The sequence below is a fragment of the Myotis myotis genome, unplaced genomic scaffold, assembly GCF_014108235.1.
Source record: "Myotis myotis isolate mMyoMyo1 unplaced genomic scaffold, mMyoMyo1.p scaffold_m19_p_3, whole genome shotgun sequence".
Classification (NCBI taxonomy): Eukaryota; Metazoa; Chordata; class Mammalia; order Chiroptera; family Vespertilionidae; genus Myotis; species Myotis myotis.
This window is the reverse complement of record NW_023416335.1, coordinates 6908343-6927083: the sequence shown is the minus strand read 5'-3', so window position 1 is coordinate 6927083 and position 18741 is coordinate 6908343. Positions and strand designations below refer to the sequence as shown.

Below are 18741 nucleotides of genomic sequence, written 5' to 3'. Positions count from 1 at the left end.
CTGAAGGTATGTGTGTGGGGGGGGGGGCGGGGGGGAATGTCTCTATACCTTCAGAGTTACATTCACTCATGTTAAGGTTGATGCTTATCGCATAACCAGTGGACATAAGACATTGGGGGATAGGGGAGGCTAGGGGACTGTCTAGGGCGGGGGGATAAAATGGACACATATGTAATACTTTAAGCAATAAAAATAAAAAAATAAATAAATAAAAAATAAAATAAAAAAAGGTTGATGCTTATCATCATACTAGGGCCCAGTGCACAAAGTCGTGCACCTTGAAAGAAATTGTGGGCCACAAGGCTGCTGTGGACAGGGGCAGGTCTCTGCCCATCATCTGTGACCCCTGTCCAACCCCTTCCACCGCAGCCCCTGGTCCCCTGTCTGCAAGCAGCCCCACTCACGCTGCCGCTGCTCCCACACACTGACAGCGCTAGCCCCACTCGCACCCGCTGACAGTGCAGAGTGATTGGGGTCAGCATCAGCAGCGGGTACAAGCAGCGGCTGCTGCCCCAATCGCCCCTCAGGAGCAGAGGGAGGTGGAGCAGCCCTTAGGGGCGATTGGGACCAATGCCGGGCACTGGCAGCGGGTACGAGCACTGGGCAGGACTGCAGTGTGCGGTAGCAAAGAATTTTCAGTAACCACCAGAGGCTTGCCCCGATGACACTGACCAGCACCCTGCCTTGGTCTGGTACCCCCACTACCTGCTCCACCATCCCACCATGTTCCGTGCACACCCCCTGGTGGTCAGCGCACATCATAGTGACTAGTTGTTCGGTTGTTCCGCTGTTCAGTCTATTTGCATATTAGCCTTTGATTATATAGGATTACACATGTGTGGCCAGACACCCTCACAGTTAGAATGGAGAGCTCCAGACCTTTAATGGGCCAACCCCTCCCTCCCTTTTACTACAACCCTCCACCATGTCGAGCCTCCTGGGTCATAGCCTTGGGGGATTTAAACCTTTTCTTTCTCCTTCAGTTTCTTTCTCCTTTACCTATGACTTGGTAGGTAAACCTACAGTAGTTCTTCTAACGAACTAGGCTCTATCCTAACCATCATCAGTGGCTGGCTTTCTTTTGCACGTCATGGTCACACATGGCTACCACTATTTGCATGGTAGGACATTTCAACGTTTAATTCTTTTAGTATTTCCTAGTGAAATCAAGAAAGAGATTCAGTGAGTGGGAAAGTAGACAAAATTCCCTTTCCCTTTAGTTGTTTTTCAGTTTGATCAGTCCTGATGTATATCTTTAATCATAAAATAGTAAACAAACTGATTTATATTTCGGGGACATTTCCCAGGAAGGGGCTGGGGACAGTAGATATGCTACAAAGATTTCTCTAGTGAAGGGAAAAGTAACTCTTTTGATCAATAGACAACCTGATGGCATTTTACTGTCACAAGTACAAAACCTAAAACTTTTGAAGACAAAAATTCCACTATACCGACACTCTCAAGCCCCCATCCAGAAAGACCATGCAGTGCTGTATGAAATCTGGTCTTGTCTCCAAAAACCACTTGCTGTGTTCCCTTTCCTCGTGCTTTCATGCTTTTCTGTCCTGTGTGGTGAGCACCTAATCCTCTCAATGCATTTCCTTCAAGTGCTTGCAAATAAAGCCCAAGGTTTGCCTTCTCTCCACGTTACAAATAGATGTTTTCTTAATTGGATAATTTATATCTCCTCTTATTATTTCTTCCTGAAACTCAGCTTCGAAACCAGAGCTTAACTGCCAGTGTGCTGGAGGTAAATGCTTCACAGACACACAGACCAGCTGCTTCACAGGTCTCTCCCCATTCCCCCTTCCATGCCACCTTTTATCCAAAATACTTTGACCAAAACCAGGCTTCAGGTCAGCACCCCTTGCCCTGCCTCCACCTGCTGATTTGGGGCCTTCACACCTACATGGACCCCTGTTGACATGAACACCTCTCCTTGCTCCTGATTACCTTCCACAGGCAGCACCGCGGGCTCCCACCATAGACTCCTCCCAATGGAGGGAGTGCTCCCAGCCATCCCAGAGGAGCCCCTGATGGCTGACTCTCACACCACAGGTGTCATCGCCTTAGTGGCCACTGCCATGCACAAAACTATGCTTCATCCCTCTGACCCCGTCATTTTCAAACAGGTCTCCAAAGGCCAGAGGACTGATTGCTTGTCTACCATCTCATTTTGCTGCGGAGCATTTTATTCCCATAGATGCTGATTATTAGTAAACTGATTCTCTGTAGTCTACCAGGAAATCCATGACACTCATCCTCAGAAACCCACTGTGGGCCGAAAAATCAGTTACATTCTCTTCATTCATTTTAGAGTGATTTACGTTCACACTGGCTGCTCTAGCTAATTAGTTGGACGGTGATTGGCCTTAATAAGAAATCACCTCAGAAATGTAGATAGACACACATATAATATTATGGTGATTGGATTATAGAGAAACTAGAATTTTTCAGAAATGGTAACCCAATATTAGATCATGGTAGGTAACGGTTTAACTGGGAGATTCATGTGAGTAGTTTATGTATTTCTTTCTCGCCTGCACAATTACTGACTACATCATGCTAATGCCTCTTGCTCCACCTCACTAACACCTTCATCTCCTGAACCCAAACTATCTTTCAGGACTAAATGATGTAAATGATCCTAACCTACCCTGCAGAAATTGAGCCCTATAATATTTTTGGAATTCTTTTTCCTGAGCCATTCCAGGATAGAATTTTATGAATACAGATATTGTTTCACATATCAATAATTTATCTTCCATTTAGAGCAATACATATTTCCCATGTATATTCTATCATTTCAATGTCTGTGACAAGTAGTCTCTACTAAATGATTTATGAATGGTTAAAGTGCTTAAAATTTTATGACACAGATTTTCAGTTGCATATAATGTGTAGATAATGACTTCAATTTGAAAGGCATATAATTTTAGGCAAAAAAAATAGGAATATTTTTTTCTAAAAAATTGACTTTATAATGAAGTTTTAAATAAGCACTGTCATAGACAAAATAGGATTTAGAATGACTTTTTTAAGTTTAGTAACATAGTACCATGATAGTTTTAAATAGAAATTTTCTTGGTTTTAACATTAATTATACCAACAGTTTTAAAGTTATGTTTACAAAGATCAACCAAACTTGATTTGGGCAGGGAGGAAAAATAGTCTCAAATAATTCATCCAAGGTAAATAAGAGCTCGAAGCTTTGGGGTGCTTCCAAAGCCAGTGCCTCACACTTACTTGCATGCCCACTGCCCTTCAGGTAGAAGATCCTCAAAACACAGGCACTTGGGATATGAGGGTGATTTCCACCACAACTTAGAAAAGTACGTAGTCAAGAAGCACCTCACTGTAATGAAATGTTTGACGTCAGGGCAGATGTGGCAGTGCTATAGAGTCATGAAATTAGGTTTAGTCTAGGTCACTTGAAAACATCTACTTTAAAGTGAAAAAATCATGGAAATAAGCAACTAATCATGCATCTGTGTGTCAGGCCTGTAGAATTCTTTATTTTGTGTTAAACTAAGTAGAAAAAGTTCACCAATTCTGTTTATCTATGTGCATATGTGTGTTTGGTGTGCTCAGCTGTAAGGACATCTTAACTCCATGCTCTTACCAATGTTTTGTGTCGTTGGCATGCATTATGTAACCTCCTCAGTGCTCAGCGTGTGTGGACAGAGGGGCATGCTCCGCCTCTGTGAACTCGGCCGATTCAATTCAGTTAGAATATGTACCTGTTGAGTATCTACTATGCTCTTAGCACCAGGATGCGTGTTATAAAATCTGTGTTTAAAAGAAGCACTTATATGACCATCTCCGACAAGAAGCTTGAAATACCTTTGGGATTACAATACTCAGGTATAAAGCAATCAAAACAATACATTATTAAGAAACCAAACAGAGGCCCATAAAGTGCTAAATGAGATCGGAGGAGGGAGAAGCCAGCGGTTAGCATGTCTTTTACCAGGTATTTGACTCTCCTAGAATAGATTGATTTATGATGCATAAATCCAAACAACTGTGTTCCTTCTATTAATAATCACCTTGCCCCGGAAACATTGATTGGTTAGAGGGTATCCCTGACCAAGTCTGAACCAATCCCTTTCATCGGTCAAAGAGCATTCACTTCAAATCTCCATGCAGAGCAGTGTGACGTGCTCTGACAATTTAACTCGACAATAAGAGCAAACTTGCCCTCCAGGCTTACTTTATACTGACTCCTTACTGGTACCTTTGGCATCTCTGTTGGCAAAGGGGCATGCCCACCAGTCAGCTGCTTTCTAATCACCCCCAGCGCCCTCTGGCATATAGGAGAGTGATTTCAGAAATAAGGGAAGAGTGAGAAGACACTGAAAATGTGCACCCTGTCCCTCTAGACATCAGTTTTCAGAGTAAATAGAAGCTGGACAGCTGATGCCTGTCATCTGAATGAAGTCTTTCACTGTCATCTAAAGGAACGATGCTTTAACGGGATGTCCGCACTTTTCTCAGAGCCAGGTAACAGTGAATGGAAACTCGGGAGGTGCTGTGAGTCCGATGAGCTACTACCAGCGGCCCTTCTCCCCTTCAGCCTACTCCCTGCCAGGCTCCCTCAATTCCAGCATCATCATGCCTCATGGCCGGTCACTCGGTAAGTCGCTGGATCATCATGATTTTCATGATAATTTCAAAATAGCGAGTACAGACCACATGAGGAAAATAATATAAAGCATTGGAGTAACTTTTAGAAAGGAGGCAGACACGTTCATCAGCTCACGATTAAAGACCCTATCCTCGGGAGGCATTAGGGACCACGTGAACTCAGCCTCGGAAGAAACAGGCACCCAGTCATCCCAAGGCAGCGACTGCTTCTGTACCTTCCTCTGGGGAAGGCAATTTGATATTTGGGGTAGGGGGGGTTAGAGAGAAAAAGATGGGCCATTAGGGAGGGGAGAGCTCACATCACCAGGAGAACATTCACAGGGTGCATTTCCATATATGGTAAATACCATCCATGTGGAGGCACCCTGTTCTTTCGTGGGGAAACTGTCATTGTAGAACATTCTTTTGGTGTCTATAAAGAAGACCTGGTTCACAGTTAAAGCAGACCGACGGGCACAGGCTGCCTCACACAGTAGTACACACTGAACTACTGCCTCCCAAAGCAGTAAACTACTCAAACTGAGGCCAGAAAACCATCCGTCAGATATGTGAGTCCCTTTAAAGCAGCAGTTCTCAACCTGTGGGTCGCAACCCCTTTGGCGGTTGAACGACCCTTTCACAGGGGTCGCCTAAGACCATCCTGCATATCAGATATTTACATTATGATTCATAACAGTAGCAATATTACAGTTATGAAGTAGCAACGAAAATAATTTTATGGTTGGGTCACAACATGAGGAACTGTATTTAAAGAACCAGAAAGTTGAGAACCACTGCTTTAAAAGATGATGCCAGGATTTCATCAAAACATAGCTCTTTTGGGAAATAAAAATTAGACGAAAGAGAGAGCTTTCCTCCAGATACAAAATGAACACTTGAACATTTATTTTAAAAAAAAAAAACTTTCCAGCATATAATTTCACGGGGCTCATGAACTCCTTGAAGCTTGCTGGGGAAGAAACTGCTATATAACGATGGAAATATTTTTATGTGGCAAAATATATTACAACAGCTTAGAAAACAAGGTCATACATTTTCCTAGTTTTCAGAAATGTAAAAAAATAACCGAGAACATTACCAAAAAAATAAAGCCAACCCAGACTAAATCAGAGCATCATATGAATTGAAGCTGAAAAAAAAAGGTTTCATGATGTTGAACCAGGCCTCCAGGGCAGCAGGAAGCGGAGAGGAAGGCAGAGGACCACGTGGTCGCAGCACAGCTCTCAGAAAAGTAGGAGGGGCCCATCCTCTGGCCACCAACCAACTACAGGGAGCAAGAAAGGAGAGCAGAGGGCTTTAACTCCCATTTCCTCCCCAATAGCAGCAGCGCCCTCGTCTCCCCAACACTGCTGTGTATTGAAAGAACACAATGCCATTAGTTTACCCAAGAATATTCGCCATGTGCACTGTGGACTCAGCTTCTGTGTCAGCACAACCTCTGTAGCTCACATGTAGCCAGGAGACTCGTTAAAGAAAAGTTTAATGATGCTTGTGCTTTACTAATGCTGCTCCTGGAATGATCGGGGACTCTTATAACGACGGCCTTTTAGAGTATAAGAAAGCAGAACGTCCTTGTGCCAGAATGTTGCCCTTAATTAGTCACTGGTGTAGTATTACAATAGGAGCTCATTATATCTAGATTTTTTACAGAGCTATGTATTATGACGCATCTGCAGTAAAACTCTACAAATGATTCTAGCCATAATATTTTCCCAAATAATTATTGTCAAAGTCTGACTCTTTCACCCCCATTGCTCACCTTAATGAACACAATTTTTTCACGTCACCTCAACAAACAATATATATAAATACTTGAATGTAGATAGGGTTCTATATTAGAGAGTGCCATTGAGTAGATTTTACATATAAACTATGAACATGGAAAGAAATTCTCTGTGTAAACATTGAACAAATTCCAGTTGGCCAATGCTGAGTTAGGTCCTGAGGAGAATGTACAAACCTATCCTGACCTAGAGAAACTTGATGTTTAGTTTAGGACAAAAACAGCAAAAATGAGAGTTAGTGGAGCATATAAGAGCATAATAAAATAAAAGGTTGACTTGTATTATTTAAGTTCATAGACTCTTATGAACCATAAATGAAGACAAAGTTAATACAGGCAGAAATTTTACACATATTAGGGTCTCAAAAAGCTTGGTTTTTTTTATAGAAATACTAGATCATGGTTGCTCAGTCAAATCCTTTTTAAAATTAAATGGGAAAGCTGAGTCAAATATCACATTGTATCTTACTTTGGAGCTGCCTGGAAAAGATTACTTTTATCTACTACTATAGTGGTACATAAAGCAGTTTTATTTCAGCCTTAATCATTCTTCATCAGAAATGGATTGAAAATGCTTTTCTGTTGCAAATGAAATAGAAAATAGCCATAATAGTAATAGCAGTTATAAATAATATAATGGATTTTAGTTGATCTCTTCTTATCCTTATAATGATGAGTTAAATTTTTAAGTGAGTATATCATTGCTAACCTAAAACATTAGGACTTTTCCATATCTATATTTAAAAAAAAAGACCTTTCTGAGAGACAGATCTGACCACCTGTGACAAAGAATCATTCTTGGTCACCAAAATTTTGAAATTTATTATTTAAAAAAAGGGGCGGGGAGTAAACAACAACAACAACAAAGATAAGAACACAGGAAATTGTATTATCAGTTGCCCCAGGTGAATGGTAATAATGTTGATTTTCACAACTATCTCTGAACTAAGAGTAAGTGAACATATAGTACACTAAGTCCCCTCCTTTCTTGAGAAAGTATAGCAAAAGTTAATAATCATGGCATGAAGATAGGGACAGAATAAATCCCATCTTATTTATATGCTTAGGGCGGTTTGTATCCTCACGGGGCCAGAAGTCGTGGTGTTTGGTACTTTAAACTAAAAGCAAAGACATGACGGCCATCTTGGCTACTTGAATAAAAGTTAATACTAATAAAGTCGTTTATTTACCCATAAGCCAAGTATATGTTCGGATACTTGGAAAGAGCGAGCAGTTTCACAAAAAGAATAGTAATGTAAACTATGAGCTGGGATTCAGCTCGCCCCAGCTTCTGCCCCCACAGAATGACTGGAACAATGAGAAGAGGCGGTGCATGCAAAGGGCTGTGTTACGGTGGCTGCCACAGGCCACAAGGCCTCTCACCAAGGCTGTTCTTGCCCTCACCCTTCTTCATGAAACGGGAGGGTCTTGTTATAGGTGTGTTCAATATGCACCTCCCTGTTAGCAACCAGTGGCTCAAATTTAAGGTCACTGAGTTAAGAGAGATCGGGATGGGAATACAGACCATGCCACGTTTGGCACAACTATGCAAGAGGCACCATTAATTTATGATTCCCCGTGCATCACACGCATTCTATGTCGCCACATTCTCTCCCCAGATTCCACGGAGGCGTATGCCCAGCACGCGCAGTCTCTGGACGGCCCGGTGGGCAGCTCCATCCCGCTGTACAGGTCCTCGGAGGAAGAGAAGAGGGTGACCGTCATCAAAGCCCCCCACTACCCCGGGATCGGGCCGGTGGACGAGTCTGGCATCCCCACAGCCATCAGAACGGTAGGCTGGATTCGGGCGGCTCCGTGCACCCCTTGTCTGGTCTGATGAGGATTGCCCGTTCTCATGCAGCTCACGCTGTGTGTGGCGGAGAGAGGGCTGTCCATGGGAGCTAACCACACAATCTGTTTCTCCATTTGAATGAAAAATCATGAAACTTGTGATTTTGTGAAATGACAAGAGTCTTGTTTTACCTTCTACTGAGGAGTGTTAGGGCAATAGGACGAGGAAAAGGGAAGGACTGAGAAATGTGACTGCTTTGCTGCGTTGAATTCCCATGTGCATTGCAGACAGCCCGGGCGTTTGTTCCCTGAAAGGGGTGTGTGTTAACCCCAGGAGGTGAGGAGCTGGGGGCTGAGGGCTGGGAGGTGAGGTGATCAGAGTGAAGGGAGTTAATGTCATGGAAAGAAACAACCAGGAAAATACACGTTTGAGAGTTTTCCTTCTTCAGCTGGGCCTGCTGGGAGCTCTCGGGGATGCTGAGTGAGTGTCTGGATTTTTTTTAGTCTCTGAACGCTGCCAGGGCATTGCTCAGTGCACGGGGCAGCCCCTTCTGGCAAAGCTCAGCAGCAGCAGCGGCTCTGGGAGCCGGGCAGGCAGCCGCTGGCTGAGCCAGTCCACTTGAAGACAAGGTCTGTGCTACCGGCGGGCGGACTTGGGAACCACCAGGATGAGAGCAGCAGCGCCTTTGCAGGTGATGTTGGGGGGCGGTTGGAGAGCAGAGCTCAGGCTGCCTACACGTGTCCGCAACACCCACATACCTGGCTGGGATGTTGCCAAGAGCTATTTCCCTGGAATGCAAACCTGGAGGAGAGAGGATGCGAAAACAAGAGGGTAGAGGAAAAGAAGGGGAAAGGGATCAGGAAAATGCAGTGGTCCGATCGGAAACGCTGCAGCTGGACGAAAGACCACGTGTGGGGGTTTTCTCTCCTTGAATCTGTATTTATTCTGTGGGGATTACGTGTTCTGTATACAGAGAGAAAAGTTAAAAATTAACTATTCCAAGCATCTGTACTAGAATTGGAAGCCAAAAAAGTAAGTCTGTACAGCAGTGGCTGTGGGTTTTATACTCGTGAGATTCTGAGAACACTGAATGTGACTAATTATAAAATCCTCAAAATCTAAGTTGGAACTGTTGATTGTCATGTTTAAGGGACAGAAACGGTTCAGGGATCATGATTAACATTCTTAATCTTAGGATGACTACATGTTTCTGGTGACAATGTTTTGTTATTGGTTTCCCTTTCAAGATTTCTGATTCAGAATGGTTACACTTAAAATGTTTTTCCTAATAATGTGGAGCTATCGTGTCAGACAAGTATGCTGTCATTGGTTCTGTTTAATTGATCCCTGAGGCACAATATATATATAAATTCGGAGATCCCTGATTCTATATAGTTATAGATTCTCTCTGAAAATTTTTATCTGAGACTCTGGGTGTGTTTCTAAGTCAACAAATGATGCTAGAAATGAACATGCAAAGCCTGACCTTCTGTTTTTAACCCATTAGACGTAATTTTCTTAAATAGCAAGGCCTTGCTTGTTCGTTTTTAAAAGGAAAAAAACCTGAGATGATGTGGATGGTGAAAATCAAGTAATGTTAAAATTTGATATTGTTTATATATTGCTGAATCATGAGCACGTCTAGACATGCACACGTTAACACATATACCATACTCAATGCTAGTTCTCAATCCATAAAGTCAAAGATAAAATATAGTTTCTATGTACAGCTGTGCTCTTATTTGGCCATTTAGAACTTTACAAAGAAGGTGTAGGTCTATTTCCTATTTCCCAGCCTGCCCCAGCACATCCCCAAGTATAGCCGTGTTTATAAATGCCAAGTCAGGCCATCGCTGAGCCTCTGCAGGCCAAGAATCCAGGGCTGTTTTTCTTTCTCCTCCATGTAGACTGTAATGATTGTCAGACTGGGTTGCTTCACATGGACTTTCTGCTGAGCGAATGTATACACCAGAGGCAGTGCCGCCTCCTGTATCGTGTTGTAGTCTCATTCTAGAAACCGGCACAGTCCCAGGGAACAGAATTGTGCAAAGTAACCCAGAAACTCTAGAAAGCCAAGAGTCAACAAATGTACCTTTGAGTTACTTGAACGAAGGGAAGTGGCTCCCCCAACTGCCCTCTCTCATGTGACCCGGGCCCTCTGTGTTAGCCTTTTACCGCCATTCTTAGCAACAACAACAGAACCCACCAGGGTTCAGATCCCATGGGACTGTCTAATTACGGCCAGCTAGTTAAGTGAAATACAAGACTCCTTTCTTTTCCTTCAAATACAGCACCATTTGAGCATTTTCTCTTTTTTTAATCTTTTTTTTTTTTAACCCTCACCTGAGAATATTTTCCCACTGATTTTCAGAGAGAGTGGAAGAGAGAGGGAAAGACAGAGAAATATTGATGTGAGAGAAGCACGTCGGTTGGTTGTCTCCTGCACTAGCCCTGACCAGGGCCCAGACCAGGGAGGAGCCTGCAACGGAGGTGCATGCCCTTGACCAAAATCAAACCTGGGACCCTTCAGTCTGTAGGCCGACACTCTAGCCACTGAACCAAACCGGCTAGGGCCATTTGAGCATTTTCAAAGTTGAAAGGAGCAAACATCGACTAGAATAACTGCATACTGATGTGTAGAGAATGTGCATATTTCCCCTGTTGGAAATCCCTGCATGTTAAATCACTTAGAGTTCTGATCATCTGTAAACTGTAGGAATGTGAAAATCCAGGTATGCTCAGCCGAAGTGACTGAAAACACTGAATAGTGGATTTCTAGTAGTTAGTGTCCATGCAAAATAATTTTGAAGGACACCTACAAAAGTAGACATCCTCACATGTGAGTAGGCCTCTGTTTACTTAGTCTCAGGATTAGCCATAACAATCTCCACGATGGCATTTATAAGACAAGGTTGAAATGCTTAGAGGACTTCTTTTAGAACGGGACACAGAGTTTTTGTGTGGCCAGTTTCATATTCCCCTTTGCCAACTGGCTGGGCATGTCTGGCATCTCTGTGCTCACCATATAAAGCTAGCAGATGGCAGAACTGAGCTCCTGCCCGATACGTGCCCTCCAGCCAGGCAGGAAAAGTCCTGTCTGTCAGGATCCATTGCCATATACAGGGCTATGACTTATTTATTAGGCATCCTTGTTGCCATCGGTCGTGTCCAGGTGTGACTGGAAAACATTTCTGCACAAGCTTATGTCTTCTTTTCTGTTGCTGAATACTGTAAAGGAAATGAAGCTTAATGAAAGAGAAATCGATCTTTTATGAAAATAAATGTCCCTTAAAGACACTTGATCAGTTACTTCGTTTAAACCAGCAAATAATAACTGGACTTCATCACTGCACCCCATCCTACCAGCCACCACCATTTGAACATAAAGTCCATCAACAATCCCCTCAATTTTTCCATTCTGAAAAAAGCGTAGAATGAATGAAGAGGTGATTCGCCACAAAGTCAAGTAGCCCTTAAAGTTCATCTATACTTGTGGTGATTACAGACTCATGTATTCCTAGACACCAAAATAAAATTGGATATAGCACAAAACTCAATTCCCAGATGAAAAAAATGCAGTGACCACATTTCTGAAAGAAAAATGAGGGTATCAAATTGAAACCAAAGCTGAGTCTAACCAGTATAAGAATATTTTTGTGGCAGTCCTAACGGAGTATTTTATATCAAGGGAATTGTCTCAGAAAGTCTGGTATATTTAGTCACTGTACACACAATGGTTGAGCCTCTTGCCCTAGTAGCTCTGGAAAAAGTTAAGATAAAGATCTTGACAAGAAAAATCTTTAATTAGGATTATAAAGGTGTCTGTCTACTTTCACAGGTACACAATATGGTCAAGTTCCATGCAACAATCTGGATTCATTCATTTTTTATTCTATAAAGATTTGATGTTCCCTATGGTTTTTTATTGAGCATTGTAGGCATTGTTCTAAATCTTTTTGTGTACATTGTCTCATTCAATTTCCATAACAATCTTATGATGTGGATATATTTTTTCATTTTAAAAAGAAGGAAACGAGGCTCTCAAAGGTTACCTAACTTATCCAAATTCACATTGGTAGGAAACAGCAATGAAAGGATCTGAGATAGGAATCTAGGCTGATCTGACATTAATTGTCTTCTCGCTTCTATCACATCAAAAGCCTGGGCTGCAGATGGGGGCACTTCTGTGCTCAAGGAATTTGCCATTTAGCAAAGCAAATGTTGTAAATGTTTTATTATCAGGTTAACAACATTTTTGAAACAACATCTCCATTTTTAGACTTGCTCTCAGACTCTGGATTGTGTCCCTACACTTGGTACTTTAGTAACTTAGAGTAGAAAATATTCAATTTTTCTTTCTCTGAGCCTAAGTTGACCAGAATACAGTTGGAGTCAAAAATATTCCTTTGTTAATTCTAAAAATAATGTCTTACACAGAACACTCACTAAAAAGTTTTTTAAGGATAATGATAATTATCTCCAAAAGGAGTGAAGAACACTGTAATAACCCTATATCTCTTATTCAGTGACTTTTATATAAATACTAGAGACCCGATTCACGAAAATCATGCAAGAGTAGGCCTTCCTTCACCCGGCTGCCAGCACTGGCTTCACTTGCAGCCCTGGCTTCGGTCTAATTAGCATATTACACTTTTATTATTATAGATGTTTGTGCAAACATTAACTGTCGAGTGCTGGGCAAAACTCTGATGAGGATAAAATAAAACCATAGCACGTATAATGCTCCAATTCAGCCTAAACTGGTTGATAGATTTTTATCAACCAGAGAACATAAATTTGCTAATAAAAAAGATAAAATATAGAAAGAAAAACATGAAGAAACGACATCGATCTGGAAGCAGCTTTGTAACTGTTGGACATTCTCTTTTATAGACAGTTGACAGACCGAAGGACTGGTACAAGACGATGTTCAAGCAAATTCACATGGTGCACAAGCCAGGTATGCATGTTGCTCTCTGTTCCCATCGGGTCCCTGTGGGTTGAAGGATGTATATGTATCCTCCCCGTTTACACAGTTGGTTCACCCCAAATGTCAAGACCCTAACAAGCTTCCTGGCCTCCCTTGTTTCTTGTGAAGATTCCTCCTTATATCACCCCTTCAAATCCCAGACTCTGTGCTCCTGCCTCACCCCTGATCTGCCAAGAAGCCTCTTAGGTGGTGACCTTGAGGAGGCGCCAGCTGCTCTGGTCTCTTCCCTTCGTCCTTCCTTGTCCACAATTTGAACTCCAGTGTGGCCTGTTGTTCACTTAGACAGACTCATTATCCCTCTGTCCACGTGTCTGCTCCCTATCCAGAGAGTGAGCATAGGTAGGTCTCGCTGAGTTGACAGAGATATTTAAAGCACTTTCTAAAGGAAAGTCAGGCCCCAGAAGAGAAGGCCGGGAAGTGAGGCAAAGTTACTGACCTTGGATGGCCAAAGAGCAAATACGTTACAGACTGTCCCAAAAACAGTATTTGAAAAAAAATATATTTTTATGGTATTTTGAGCTAGGCAAAGTACATTGGTTTTCTAACAAATGTCTGCTGTTTCTGTGAAGTTCTGCTGTCTTGTTGTGATGCGGTGACGCAATCTGCATTACCATCATATGTATGTTTCGTTTTCTAGATGATGACACAGACATGTACAATACTCCTTATACATATAATGCAGGTAGGCCGGCGTCCCTTGCGTGCAATGAGTATTTTTCGCCTTGCAATGCTTGGAAGAACTTTAGCCTCACTTTTACCACTGTGGGCGCATGTTTTCAGTCTACACAACGAGGAGGCGGCTTCCCCCCCCTTTTTTTCTCATAGCATGCCTAACAAAAGGATTGATCTCTTCTCTCGGATATGAGAACTAACACTGTTTTACAGCCTTCATTCCTGTGTTAGTTGATTCTCGGCTTCAGGAATGTTTAACTCAACTGTGAAGGCCAGCCTGAAAGAACACACTGTAAGGGTACAAAATAAGATAAAGATCGCCTTTTATCAGAGGAGAGAGGGAGCGCCATTGCGTAAGATCTTTCAGATACACTTCACGGCAAACAAGTCAGGCACAGTGTTCTGTGACCTTGCCCATGCTTTTGCTCCAAAGTGCACCCATTCATGGAAGGGTTGTTTAAAATCCCACTTTGCCGGCCACTCTTCTGACTCAGAGTTGCCCAGGTCATAAAGAGCCACTTCAATTCCGGGCATTTCTGCTTGTACTTGAGTGTGTTGGTATCTTGTGAAGTGGTTGCAGACTAAAGTGAGGGAACCCCTAGAAAATGTTTCCTGTCATGACTTCCTCCTAAATGGCACACCAGGGAATCCCACACGGGGCTTCCTGTCCCTGCTCAGCCTCGGGCTCCAGACCCCTGCCCGTGGCCTGTTCTTCGTTTAGAGCAGGCTCAGTGGATGGGTCTGCTCTCCCCTTACTAGTACACACCAGCAGCCCCACAAGGGGTGCCCTTGCCGGCCTGGCTCAGAGCCGCAAATGTTCCCCACTCCTGGACACCTAAGGGCCAGTGCACAGACTCTTGAACTCTTAGGGATTTTGCTACTAGTCTCCAAAGACAAATAGAGAAGTAACAAAACAAAAATCAAACAAACAAGAGAACAGAAAAAGCATAGAGGTGACAAGCCCTTGGTTTTCTGCTCCCGATAGTCCACCTTTCACATGGGGCCCACTAGATGTTGCCTCAATTTTTACTCCTGGCCACAGGTACTCCGAACTCACCCCCTGTGCTTAGCTTGGTAAAAAAATCAAAATTCATCTGAGTGCATTTTAAAGATCTAATTGGCTTTGGTCAATGATTCACGAGTTGGGGAGCCTCCCATCTAGCAGGCAGACAGGAGCTCCGAGGAGCTGCACAACATAAAAGACTTGACAGGCAGAAGGGAGCAGGACAAGGAAGGTAGATCAGGCGAGAAAGCGGATGGTCACTGAGGTCACCTTCCCTTAGGGGAGGGCTGGGGCCTATCAGGCCGATGGCCTAACTAGTGCTGCCCAGGTGACTCCTGCTGGTTTAAGGTTTTATTTCTGAGAGAGGCCTACACTGGAATTAAGTTGAGTCTAGTTTGTGACATGGGATCTTTGCATAAGCAACTCCACTGGGGGCCTGTTGTCCTGTTTTTAACAAGCTCTGAAGCTGAACTCAGACAGTAGAATTGAGGCCAACAAAAAGTGCGGACATCATCTCTTTGTATTTGTCATGGCAATTTGCATGGAACTTCCGGAGAAGAAAAGTGAAAATAGGCTTAGCTCAAAAGACTGAGGTTGCAGGAAATTCAGAATGTTTTGCATCCATTAGTGATTAGTCAATCAGACAATAGTCACATACAACCTTGCGGAGCTCTTTGGAGAGAGTTTTACCATTTAATCAGTAGACAAAGCAACTGCAACTAGTCTCTTCCCTTCTACTAACCCTCCATCCCGCTGTCATGGGTCATGCTCTTTCTGCCTCATTTTGGTTTCTATGTCATCTCTGCTACCCTCTTCGCCTACCCTCCAAACCAGCCCTTCAGGGCCCACTCTGGTGCCTTCGGTTCCATGATATCTTCTCAGACCAATCCACCATCTTCTAAAATCCTTTCATGACTAATGTATATTTTCCGCATTTGGCCTTTACCATGTTCCCAATTATTTTCCAGCAGAGTTCTATTTGTGTCTCTTTTCCCAGATGTGCTCCAGGCTTACTAAGGGCTTCTGTTTCCTTAAGCCTTACACGGCACATACATAACTTGCTCAGTGTTGTGTTTAATTACAATTAACATGTCAATTATCATATATGAATCTTAACTATGTCATTAGTTTATGTTCTCCAGGAGAAAATTTGCTGAGTACCTGTAAGTTATTCCTAGTACTAGTCTGAATGATTACTAATTCTAAAATGATTGACAGAGATTTACTGTCGCCAATTCTTGTGTACAGAATACAGTAATAACAAATTAATCTCTTCATAAAGATTAATACGTTAATTACTAATGATCATCCTGCCCAATGCATGCAGTATGGATATGCTTATTCATGATAATGTGGGCAAAATCATTGGATATTTTATGGGGTACAAAGAATTTAATGCACTTTTTAAATGTCATTTGCCCCTGTTTTGTTTTGTTCTATTGTGTTTCACGACAGGCCTGTACAACTCGCCCTACAGTGCTCAGTCCCATCCTGCTGCGAAGACCCAGACCTACAGACCCCTCTCCAAAAGCCACTCTGACAACGGCACGGACACTTTTAAGGATGCCACTCCCCCAGCCCCTCCCCCCCATGTTCCTCCTCCAGTCCCACCACTTCGACCCAGAGATCGGTCTTCAACAGAGAAGTAAGGCATTTCCCCCCAAAGTGGCCTATATTTGTTTAGCTTAGTATAAAAATAAGGCCGCATGGCATTCAGTAAACAAATTGGTGGAGACAGTATATGTATAATCTTCAGTCAATAAGGCAGTCCTCGGGTTACGTCGGACTCCACGTACGTCGTTTCATGGTTACGTCGCCATCTCCCATGTATTTATAAAAAAAAAAAAGTTCTGTCATTTTGACGTATGTACATATGTGCTTTATGTTTTTTATTATTTATTCACCACAAGTAAAGGTCAGGGATTGTTATCTTTCTTTCAATTTTTTTTTTTTTACTGTTTCACTTCATTCCTGCTGTGTATGTGCTCCATGTGAGTGACGTAGGTGCTTCTGTAGGTGGGTTCCGACTTACGGCGAAAATCATCTTATGTCGCGCCGTAGGGACAGATCTCTGATGTAACCCAAGGATCTACTGTACATGTGCCTCACTGACCCCCTATTGAGATGATAGTGAGCACCTTTGCAAGTTTGGTTCATAATATTATAGTGACCTAAGTTAGACCTGGCATAACATGGGCACAAGATCTACTTTTTTATTTTTTTAAATGCATAGAAGAAGACAAATAAAAAGAAATCATTGATGTAGTCTTTTTGGCATAGCACCCCAGAGACTACGCAGTTCATTTTCAGTTTCCTCAGATTTGAAATGTTAGGTCTATTAATTATTTAAAATTCCCCTCTGATACACAAAAACATATCTTTGAAAGCAGGAAAATTATTCATGAATCATAAATAAGTCATTCGTTAACAAGTGTCTGCCGGAGACTCATTTCACCAGTTTTTCAAGATGATCCGAATTTTCATTTCCCCACAGATGTGTTTTGATAAAAACTACTGTCACAAAAATAAAAATTTATAAGCAAACTTTTATGGCATCACTTAAGAATTAAGATTATGACTAATAATCCAATTATAAGTGACCTTTATTGAGAATATGCTATGAGCCCAGCACTAGGCAAAGTATTTTTCCTCTATTATATCATTTAATTCTGAGAACCCAATGAGATAAGGTTTATTTTAAACCCATTTTAGAGAGAAAGATGCTGTGATTTAGAAAATTGAAACAACTTGCTCAACTCATACAGCAGAGTTCAAACTCACCTCTGACTGAAATCATGGCTCATGTTATACCAGCAGTTAATAAATAAGGATATAATAATTATTCAGTATTAATACTGATTATTAAGCATTCACCTACCATACCCATTTCAAAACTATTATATTCAACACTGCATGGTATCATTAAGAGTAACTGATGATTGTATAGGGTATAAGATACCACGAAAATGGACACACTTCATATGTGAGAAGATTCTCATTTTACCAGTCTTCTCATGATGGATTTTATGTTTAGAAAGGTGATGTCTTAAATTTGATAAATAACTGTCTAGACATAAATGGTATCTCTGCCATAACACAGAACCAGAATTAACTCAGAATTAAGTGTATTATTTGTTCTATGTGTTTAGTAAAAATAAATCTCTCATTAAGAAATATGCAAATCTCTTAAAAATTTCAAAAACACCTGTGCTGGATATTATTCCCAAAATTACCAGAACGCCAGCACCTGCCCCTAATTCTCCTGTCCCTTAAGGCATTTCTATTTCCAGCATGCCATGGAGTCAGAATTCCATCCATTCCAGGGGTCAACATTGCCCCACCTAAAGCCAGGAAATTCCTCTTCCCCTGGAAGCCTTCTTCAGCACCAGCTACCTAAAAAGCTTTATTTTTGAAGTCCCTCTGTGGCTGCCCCTCAAAGGACATTAGTTCAGGAAAAGGCTGGTTCCGGGGTCTCCCAGGGGATGAGATGGATGCCTGACTCTGGCTTTTTAAGGGTAACACAAGGGAGGATCCCGGCCCACAGCTGGCTCCTGTGGATGGCAACCCAAGTGGTCCTTTGGTACTTTCCACAAACCATGATGCCCTTTGAACAAGATCCAACATGGCGTGTGCATTACTCCTTGTCACTTTGAGTCAAGGATGCCAGGTCAGAGTGACGGGAAAACTTGCATGGCGTAATGGAGCCTAAGCACCACTTATTCCAAACACAGACGTGCACAGCTGCCATTGTGTCCGCCCTAAGGGCTCACAGCAGCTCCCTGGCCACGTGTCTCCTCATCCTTTGTGTGAGTGTGTGAGCCAGCAGGAGGGTCATATCAATGTATGAAAGAAAA

At 42.4% G+C, this 18741-nt stretch overlaps 1 protein-coding gene across 8 annotated transcripts in view; it reads left to right on the top strand.

Moving 5' to 3' along the window:
* SORBS2 (sorbin and SH3 domain containing 2) overlaps positions 1–18741 on the top strand; it is a 197640-nt gene that overhangs the window by 123719 nt on the left and 55180 nt on the right. For 5 of the 8 annotated variants that reach the window (XM_036298344.1, XM_036298345.1, XM_036298343.1 and 2 more), the window contains 5 exons: positions 4498–4636; positions 8050–8222; positions 13116–13182; positions 13850–13894; positions 16343–16532. In XM_036298344.1, coding sequence (XP_036154237.1) covers positions 4498–4636; positions 8050–8222; positions 13116–13182; positions 13850–13894; positions 16343–16532 — 614 coding nt within the window. Of the gene's footprint in view, positions 1–4497; positions 4637–8049; positions 8223–8831; positions 8914–13115; positions 13183–13849; positions 13895–16342; positions 16533–18741 lie in introns of those variants that run through there. The other 3 variants (XM_036298339.1, XM_036298341.1, XM_036298342.1) reach the window with 2 other exon arrangements.